Raw genomic sequence first — 10,617 nt, 5'->3', positions numbered from 1 at the left:
ACTGTTGACACTGGAGTATGTGAGATTTCGTAAGCTTGCATTTTTGTCAGGGTTATTTTGACCCATTGGGTCACGTGAATTTTCATGGAAATATTAGGATCGGCTTATCAACATTTCCAGAAACAGCTGGAAATAGTAGGTGTGGGTGAGAGTCGTGAGCATGCTGTTGTATCCAACTTTACTGCCAAGCTTTCTAATGGTGAATTACCCATTTCACGTAATTATGATTTTCTTGAATATACATATATTTTATAGTACATGTGACAAACATATAATATACATGTAAACCTATCATATAAAATACACACATATACCATATATATATATATATATATATATATATATATATATCTCCACATGCTATATACATTTATATTACATCAAAAGTTATATTTGGTTTTCTTATATCATTTACTTATAGGGCCATAGTTGGTCCAGCCTCCAACGTTCTTGAATTCTTTTTGTTTCAGTATTTTATTAGATTGGTGTCTGAATGACTTGGGTAGTTTTCAGGGTAAGATTGGACTTGTACATTGTAATAGGTAAGTAACTTTACTCGTTTTCCTGTGTATCAAATGGTTACTATAAAATGGAATTGTTCATTCCTGGAGTTGTAGTTGAAATTCCCCAGTGTTTGGAGCTCCTCCGTTTGCTTGTCAATGTGATGAGGGGTATAGCTGATGACCTATGAATTGTGTCATAGCTATCAGTCTCAGTCATCTAATTTTAAATGTTTCTAAAATTCAACAGTCAAAAGTTTCATTATATTTTCATTATATATCAAAACATTCATTTAGTACAGAAATTTTTATTACCTTATTTTTTTCCAATTCTTTTATGTCTATATTAAATTTCCAGTAAACGTCAAGTGTTACCTGTCTTTCTAAATGATACTTCTCCAAAGTGTATCTTTTGACAACTATTTCTTTCAAATAATAATATCTATTTACGTTTTGTTTAGTCTTACATTTTTTGTTTTATTAATTAATATCTGGCTTTCCTCTTAACTCTTTAATTGAATTAGGCTTTCATTGAACTTATTTTGTTCTTTTTAGTGCCATTGGATGAAAGCAGATTAGTAAAATTTCAACTCTTTTTATTTTAAAAGACCTTCATAGTTGGGCATAAAAGTTCTTTCCTGAACCTCATCACCACAGAGATTGAGAAAGTTCATAAATCCTTAGAAGATGCTGTGCTAAAATGTGAATAAAAAGAAATATGCTTTTGTTGTAAATTCCCTCTGAGTAATGTGTCAGTTTGCATCCACTCTTTTAAAACAGGTCTTGCAGAGGGCACAGAACTGAATAACATAGCAGGTTTGAACCTGTGAACATGATAATGGCTGGCTTGCCATGGCACTGAGAACAGCCAAGGCTGAGTAGCTAATCTGTGATCCAGAATTCTCCTTGCAGGAGATCATGGCTCAGTCTACACAGTCTGTACAAATAAGGTGCTTTATGTTGGACACCGCTTCACCTCTGGGAGTCTGGGAAAAAACACAGTGGTTATGGACAAAACCCCAATAAAAACCTGGGCCACAGCATCTCCAGTAGGCTTCCCTGGGCAGAAATACTGAGATAATCTCGCTGCATTTATACTGTTCCCTGGTCAGCTGCATGAGTCTCATTAAAGGATACCTTTTAAACCAACCAGCCTCTCATCTCTGTCTTTAGTGGGTCTAATAAAACTTACAAATGTGGATGCGTTTTAACTGTTTTTTTTTTCCTTTTTAAAAAATATTTGCAACCTTTTCATTCTTTCTTGCATTCTGCGGCTTTGTGTTTAACATTTCCTCTATCTACTTTGTCAGATACACACACACACACACACACACACACACACACACACACACACACACATGTATTTGTTCAGTTTTAGTCTTTGAACAGTCATACCAGAAAACTATACTTTATCTCTTTGGGTTTTTTTTTCTTTGGAAGGGGACAGTCTTGAACCATGATCTCTTTGTACAGACCAGGCTTACCTCAAACTCATGGTGATCCTCCTGCCTTAATCTTCTGAGTTCTTGAATTAGAGATATGTGTCAACAATCTGACTAGAATAGTTATCCTTGTCAAGAGACCATGATATTGGCTGTGCATTTATTCACTTCACACATATTCATACTTTTTCCTACAACTCCATTAGATGTCACTTTGGATATCTGTTTCTTTAATATATATGACTAACTTCAACTTAGAAATATTTCTTATATGATAATTTTGTTTGATAAAATTTCTGGTAATAATTACTTCTTCCTAGATTTAGTTTCCTTCTTGTTGAATCCGTCTTCTAGTAATTCCTTCAAATTAGGTAGGTGTAACTTTTCTGTTTGAAAATATTTCCATTTTTTTTTGTGGGATGGAGAAATTAAATGGTTAATTTTATTCCATAGGCCCAAGCTAGATCTGGGTGTCTGCTTCTGCCCCTCCCCCTTTTATTAGTTCCAAGTTGACTGACAGCTGCTAAAACCTCAGTTTTTGTCTTGTACCTACAAACCCTGTCACAGGACTAATAATAGCTTCCACACCTTCCATGAGGAAGAACAGTGAGCAATTTTCAGAATAGAGTGGACTGACCATCAACACAGTGTATAATAACGTCCTTAGGCAGGCAGGTGTACCAAACTGCTGTCAGGTTATCATGGTGTTCATAAAGATTTGAGCTAGCTCTATCTTGTTTTGTTTTTCCTCCACATATATCTCCTTAGTTTTAAATAACTGTTGGTGAAAGATTGCTTCATGTAGGAATTTTGTGTTCTCATCTCCTTATAATCAGATTATCACAGCAAGCTAGTTCTGTATTTTCTACTGGGGCTTCACCTTGATGGTGATCCTGTCCATATGCATATATATTATCTCCTTAATACGTAAAGGAGATAATCTAACATATGAAAATATTTTATTTTTGTCACTTGTTGTTTGTCTGCGTTCATGTGAGCCCATTTCCTTCGGGCATCTAGAGGAGGACTTTCACTTTAACTCACTTCTTTATGCTACCTTCTGTGCATTTGCATCCTTTTGGTTGACTGTAACAGAGCACATGTCACTGGGTGCCTGCCTTTCTCCCCTTCTCGTGCTCCTCTCCACTCTCTCACCTGGGTAGTATGTGGTATTACCACTTATGTGTGGACAGGATTCCAGGATCTTATTCCTGTTCTTGGGTTGAATTTGGTCAGAGGGAGGAGAGCAGGGTGATGTGATCTATTTCTGGCTCCCTCATTATGCTGTACCTGCCCACACTTGATCACCCTGTTTGGCTCCCACTTCCTTCAGAAGACTGAAGCTGCTTGGCCCCCTGTGTTCATTCTTGAGCCTAGGACACCAGCATCTCCCAAGGGTGCTAGTATGGAGAGCCACATGCCCTGTGTACCCTCAGTAATTACTCCCTTTACAAACCCTCCTCAGACTATCCAACTGTAGCATCTTTTCACCCGTGACAGTAACCAATACAAAAACAAATAAACAAAACGAAGGAAGTAATAAAATATACAGATAACTTAATTATATGGCTTGATCTTTTTGGAATTTTAGAATAAGATAAGCAAGAATGGTAGTAAAGAAAACATATTTTAGCTGATGGAAATGTGCCATTGAGGACTGAGAGTCATTAGTAATAAATGCTTTGTGGGTAAAACTGTGAGGCTGAGGTCTCCTCTCATTGTTCTGGTCCCATCGCTGCTGGGGCTCTGGGCCTGAAGAGTAAGCTGGCATGCATGCAGGCAAGCTGAACACCTGTCTCTCCCCAGTGCTGGGCTATGCCACACAGATTTATAGACTCAACAAGTCAGCAGAGGCCATGGAGACTAGCTAGTTCAACCTCGAACAGCACGGAGCAGGACCTAATTTGTGGTCTAGCCCTAGATTTAATTTGTGAGGAAAATATTTAAAGGCCGCCCCCACACCAATGAGCCTATGAAAATCTGTAAAGGTTAAGATATAGTACTAATGTCCCCCACAGGCATTTGAGAGGGTAACTATGAATGGTAGCGAGTAGCATCCACTAAATACACCCTGTGCAAGAGAGATTATGTCCGGTGTCTCGAATGTTTCAAGGTTTTATGACATCGTTTTGTGCAGTTCTCACCCGAGTGCTACCAAAGTGGCATTGCTGATACTGCTGCTATGCCAATTTTACTCATAAGGGAAATAAATCAAGAAAAATTAAGGGGTGTGCTGACATTCCAAGAGCAGGAAATAATGAGCCTTGAATTCAGCCTGAGCGCTTCCACTTCGAAACACACACTCATACTCACTACATTGGTCCCTTTATGGCAACATATGTGAAGCACATGTATGCAGTATGATGCAGAAAGGCTGCTTTGTGCCTGGTAACCAACTACACTCGAGATACCCATAATGTGACTTTAAATTCCTGCGTTGGATTCTGCTGCTTCAGCACATTTGATCAACTTCATGGTTAACATTTTTTTTGTCTTGCCATTTCTTTAGGAGCTCCTTTGGAATCCACACTTATCTCATATTCCAGTGTCTCATTTCAACCGTCCCTTAAGCTTTCTATTCCCATCTGTAAAATGATTACAGTAACAGTAGTAAAAATACTTTCCCCATTGATTGATTATACATATGTACATTGATTATACCTTGTGACATTGTTATAATATTACAATAGAATTTTAATTGTTGCTGTTAGGGATAGGGATTTAGGGGACTTTAAATAGCAAATATAATGACAATAATATTATACTGAAATATAACTTCTAAAATAACTACTAAGTTCAGTTACAGACACTGAAGTTAGAATGCACTTTGGACTTTTCCTTCCTGTAATTGCCAATAGTCACCAGTACAGCCTAAGTTCATGTGTTTTTACAACACTGGGTGGTGCTGCTTCTGTGTTGTTTTATCCCCTCGTAGTATTTCACACTCTGTGTGTTATGAAACCAGACCTAAGGATCCTTATCTATCTTTCCCCTTGAATAAGTTCATATGTCCATCCCTTTCAGCATTCTGCATTTATTTATTCTTGCTTTATTTACCCCCAGGCTTCTGCTAAAGAATTATGGATGTCAGCAATGCAAAAAACACTCCACAGAAATGCTAAGAAGGACTGCTTGCCTTTATCAATGCTTGGCAACCCTCAACTGTCTGCAGTCTTCTGAGTGTATTCTTTTGCTATCCTAATTCCTATACCTCCCGTGCACTAGCATATTCACACATAGGTTTTAAACAGGCATAAAATTATAGTGTGCTGTTGTGATATTTTACTCAGCAAGAAAATAAAACAATCAATGAAATTAATCTTGAAAATAGAACCAGATTATTATCCTATCTGTCATAAGAAATTATAGGCATATTTGGTTTTTACTCTTTGGATTCCAAAAGGCAACTGCTTTATTGTATACCAAATAACTTAGCAAAAAAATGTGTTTGGGAGGGTGTGCTTGTATGTGTGTGTATGCACTCAAATGTGTGCATTTGTGTATGAGAGAGATAGAATGTGTTTTAACCCAAACAGCTTTGAGCACACTTCATCTAATAGAAGAATGGTTGTTGATTTGACATACATATTAATGAAAGAATGTGACAAAATTCCTGAAGATACATTCTTTTATTTAAAATGGTAGCTATCACAACACATCATACAATGACTGAAGACCAGAGAATTACATTGAAACTTTTTAAAAACATCTCTATATAGTCACAACACATGGAACATGCTGCTAGGATACAAATAGAGTCAGATACCAAAGTCTCAATACATCATCAGCATAAAAGCAACCAAGAGAAGTGCAAGACACACAGGAGGTTCCTTTGCTTCTGGCAGCAGCTGCCTGCCCTGGCTCACAGCAGCATTTCTTTCTTTGGAGACTGCATCCCTGGCAAGCTTGTACAACTTCATCAACACTGTGCTTTGCTGAGGTTACAACTAAATTTCTACTTCTGAGGAGGTCACCACATGAGAATGACAAGGCTTATTGGCACAATGTGAAAAAATAAACACTTTTTTTGAGTTTTTTACTCATAATGACATTTGTTATTAAATAAATAATCATTCCTCATAGTGCACTTTTTTTTGTTTTTTTTTTGTTTGTTTTTTTACCGTTCACTGCTCACTGACACAGATGAAGATGAATAGACAGTGCGTTTACAGGGTTTATTTACGTCTTCTTTCATAGTTCTGCATCGCGCTTCTTTCATAAGCCACTGCAAACAAACAGGAAGTAACAGCTATGTGTTATGGAGATTCACAGAAGTTGTCAGTAAAGTTCAATGCATACACTAAATCCCTGAAATGTCAAAATGACGTTTCAGCCTGGAAGAAATATTTCTAAGATCTTTTTTTCTTTTTTTTTTGGTACATCCTCCTAGCCTGTCTGGCACTTTATATCTTGCTTAGAAGTGTTCTGGCCACAGCATTCCTCGTTTCTTTGGTCATCTGCTATATATTTTGTATCCTAAAAGTACAACAATGTATTTCTATGATCCAATATGATATTAATTTTCAGCAACTTACTAAATCCCTGAAAGAGTCTCACAGTGATCAGGGAAAAGACTGTGCCAATCGTAGCCATGCATTAGAGGGTTGAAAAAGAAATGCTGAACTTTTGTTCTAGGACAAAGGTTAATAAACTACAGGTCAAAGGTCAAAAGTACCCCTACTGTTTGTTCTTATAAATCCAGTTTTATTTGGACATGTACACGGTCAATTCATGTGTGTGTTATCTATGTCAATTTTGGTTTTGAAAATGACAAATTTGAGGAGGCAGTGTACACCAACATAGCTTAGGAGGTCTAAAGTGTCTAGAACCTTGTTATTTTCAGGCAAAGACTGCCTAAACTCTATTCTAGGGGAATGTAACGGAATGAGTCTCTTCTCTTGTGGATACCTTCTGCTAATAGACTGATTGCCCTTGAGGCTGACATTACCCTTACTTTCTGTTGGGCATTCCACTGAATTCACAAACAAGCAGCACAATTTGATTTAGTTCTTAAAATCTGGAAGCCTGTGAAAATGTTAATTGCTACTTCCACAAGTGCTTAGCACTGGGCTACTAAGGAATTTACGTACTGTGACTCATTGTGCTAAAAAAAAAATATGCTAAGGTGCATTATATTACATCATATTAGAAATAATTTCAAAGGATCTATAACCCCACAATGTTGAGGATCAGAATAACCAACTATGTGAGGGTATTTCATCATCTCAGCCAGCAATATAACTTAGATTGGTATTTTAACAAAATGAATGTGCTTGTGGAAAATGCCCTGCATGAAATGCTGAATCGAGAGGAAACGGCAGAGGTGGAGAAGTCATAGTGCTACTGGAAATAGTTTCCCAGGTGAGAAAGGTTGAGGAGAAGGTGGAAGACACAGGGCTACCATCAGTTCTGCTCTCCCAGTGCAGCTCTCTAAAGGCCTGCCTCCCTCTATGAGGAACATGTAGAGTAATCTAAATGCTTTGCATCAGTTCTATGTGAGCCCGAGCTACAGCAGACTGCACCTCAGAGACTTTTGAAGGACACAAAAGTTCACTTCTCATTCTCTTTCATTAGGAAGGGGATGGGTAGCATGGATTAATCTCTGACAGGATTTTAGGGTACCAAATTTCTGTGCTGCACAGAAGTGGGGTGGTAGCTAATTAAAGCATCCAAAGACTGTGTGGCAGCTTATGTAGGACACAGTATTCTCCTGCAGTGAAACATATTCTTACCTGGCCCTTGAACTCTCTGAAAATGTCTACAAGCTTCTGTGTCTTGAAGCTGGTAAGAGTTTCTCAGTTTACCAGATTGCCACAAGTATATGTGGCCAAAAGACAGTAAGGATCAGGTGGCTGGGGATACGACCCTGATAATCATGTCCCAGCAAGTATGTAAAATGGGGCCTGCTTATTTCCCTCCTATTTTTTCCATTTGTATTTTCTTAACTTCAGTTTTAATATAGTTTTAATAGATTACATATTTAACTATATTATTTTCATATTATATATTTGTCATATATATTATATAACATATTGGTGTATAATATTAATATAAATATATTACATATTTAATGAGTTATGTTTAATATATAAGTTTAATATATTAACTTATATTTTAATATAAGAATAAAATGTTAGCTAGCAATTCTGATTCATTGGAGTGAGCCTACTTTTATTAACTATAATAATTTTTTAAGTATATTTAATTTGCTCTAGACTGTATATTGGCTATATTGTTCTTAAAAAAGTGTATTCTGAAAGGTGTAAAAATTCTAGAAGTGGAGATTGGTGATTAGTTCTCGATTAGTGATTAATCACATTATTAAGAAAACTATAGCTATGTAAGGACTGATACATTCAGAAGCAAATACCACAGGGAGTTAAATTTATATTCCGTTTCTCAAGGCTGGAAGACAATATACATATGCATAAAAATAAACAACTACAAGTTTTCAACTGATGCACATAACTTTTTTAAGAATTAAATTTCTGGTGCCCCAGGATTACTAGTGAGAAAATACAAAAGTGTCTAAATTTGCAAAGTAAACTAATGATAAAGATACTAGAATGATGATTTTGGGGTGAGTTCAGATACTCAAAACTTAAGGCAGCATAGCTTATAAATTTTCTGGGAACAAAATATTGTAAATAGATAAGACAGCTGCTGATTAATTTCTAATCAGATGTTTATCATTTTAATCTATTTTCACTGATAGTAAAGTACTATCAGTGCTCAACGAAAAGCCAATTTCCGTGAAAACAGTAATGGGGTCATTTAACATTTAAACATAATTGATGAAATGAGGTAAACAGTGAGGGCTTTAGAGATAGGCCTGTGGCGTTTACATAGAAAGTTCACGCTGGAGAAAAGAGAAATTTTGAGCCTTGGGTCAAGGAAAATCCTCTTTTAGGTTTAAAATGGATTTGAGGAGTTGTGGCTCTTTTTAAATGTATTTCTAAAGCTAGAACTGAAAGAAGGACTCAATGCTGCTCCATTTTGAAGGCATGAGAATGGACCCCACTACACTCAACCTCTTCGCCACCCATTAAGACACCAAGATGGTGAGCTTCCATAACTTCAGAAAGAGACAGTAGTTTTAGAGACATTTTGCTTGTCATATCTATTTATTTTTCTAATAGAAGATTGCCAGATGTAAACAAACATCTTATGAAAATTTCATATTACATCAGTTATAACTGAAAAGCTTTCATCTCCCCATAAGGGTCCAGGACATTTTATTGAGAATATCTATGAAAAAGTGTCAGACTAGACCAAAGACTCAGGGTGTGCAGTGACTAAATGGGGCAGACGCTGGAAGAGCTGTTATTTTGAGAGCAATATACTAATATTGTGGTATTAGCTGAAGCAGCTATCAGTTCACTCTAGGCTACAGACAGTACTATGAAAATTTGTCTACAGAAGTGCCCATGTTAAGTCTATTACTCCTTTTTTCTTAGAATGTTGAAAACTGTGCCTTCATAAAAGTTACAGAAGTGGATTTGCATATTTTCAGACATGATTTTATACATACCAGAATTCAAAGCTCTTTTGCCCATTAGTCCAACGAAGGAATCTGTTTTATGCCCTGGAAAATACATTTAGGAGTATTTTAGTATGTATATTTTTTGAAGATATGAACTCATAACTAGTTCAGAGCAAATAAGCTTCTGAATATATGCCCATGGAATAAATAAATAAATGTTTCTATGTCACATACTGATGAGTCCATGAAGATTTTATATAATAAACTTTGCAATCCATGCTAATATTCTGAGTACTTTTCTCAGTTCTATATCCAGACATTAGCAGAATCTTTTCTCTGTATTACGTTTTATCTATTATGAAGTCTTAAATATGATTGCCACTGGAGCAAGCTTTGAATTTTTGGGGAGTTGGTTATACGTTTGTGTGTGGGAAAAAAATCTAAGCTTATTTCTTCGCTACCAAATATGTTGCATTTCTCAACAAGAGAAACTTAAGTCAGATCCTTAGTATATGGAATCTTCTAAAGGGTCACATTAAGTAGACTTCGACTTAAAAATATTCTGTTTGTGAAAGCAATGTGTTTTAAACATTAATAGGATACATTCATTTCAATATATATATAATATATATGAATATATATGAATATAAATGAATATATATATATATAAAGTTCCCATATAATTTAAGCCCTTAGTAAATATCAATGATTTTTTTTCCAGAGATGAAGGCTTCAGGAAAGCTTATTATCTTACTGCCACTGGGAGAATTTTTTTCTTAGTTTCCACTATTAGTTGAGACCAGGGTGTTATCCATTTGGGGTGCACCCTGCCAGGGTGAGTCAAATTCACCACACTCAGAGAGGCAGGCAACACTGTCTGTGGCCCAAGGGACTTCCTGTCCACTCTGGATCCAATTAACTAAGAAAGAGCTTAAAGACCCTCCCTTCTCTCCCAGGCTTCCATTCAGTAAGGGATCAAGGGGGAAATCAGCCTGCACCTCTATCTGTTGTCACATCCTGAGTGCATTTTCTACTTCGATATTCACCCACTCTACTTAATCATTGGCTGGATACCCCCTTGCTTGCCATTATAAAATTTAGTTCATGAATATGAGTTAGAAGTTGTATACAACTGTTCTCTCTCTCTCTCTCTCTCTCTCTCTCTCTCTCTCTCTCTCTCTCTCTCTCTCTC

The 10,617-nt window shown here is 36.5% G+C and overlaps 1 protein-coding gene across 4 annotated transcripts in view; it reads right to left on the bottom strand.

Annotated features, from left to right (window-relative positions):
- Window positions 1-5,552: 5,552 nt before the first annotated feature.
- Window positions 5,553-10,617, bottom strand: part of Tac1 (tachykinin precursor 1) — an 8,032-nt gene continuing 2,967 nt past the window's right edge. For 2 of the 4 annotated variants that reach the window (XM_028755953.1, XM_028755954.1), the window contains 2 exons: window positions 9,474-9,527; window positions 5,553-6,167 (listed from right to left, as the gene is read on the bottom strand). In XM_028755953.1, the coding sequence (XP_028611786.1) occupies window positions 6,118-6,167; window positions 9,474-9,527 (104 nt within the window). In that variant the 3' untranslated portion in view covers window positions 5,553-6,117. The remainder of the gene's footprint in view (window positions 6,168-9,473; window positions 9,528-10,617) is intronic. The other 2 variants (XM_028755955.1, XM_028755956.1) reach the window with 1 other exon arrangement.

This window comes from Grammomys surdaster, unplaced genomic scaffold (assembly GCF_004785775.1).
Source record: "Grammomys surdaster isolate TR1022 unplaced genomic scaffold, NIH_TR_1.0 126091, whole genome shotgun sequence".
NCBI lineage: Eukaryota > Metazoa > Chordata > Mammalia > Rodentia > Muridae > Grammomys > Grammomys surdaster.
Note: the sequence above shows the minus strand (reverse complement) of the source record. Positions and strands in the feature narration are given on the sequence as shown.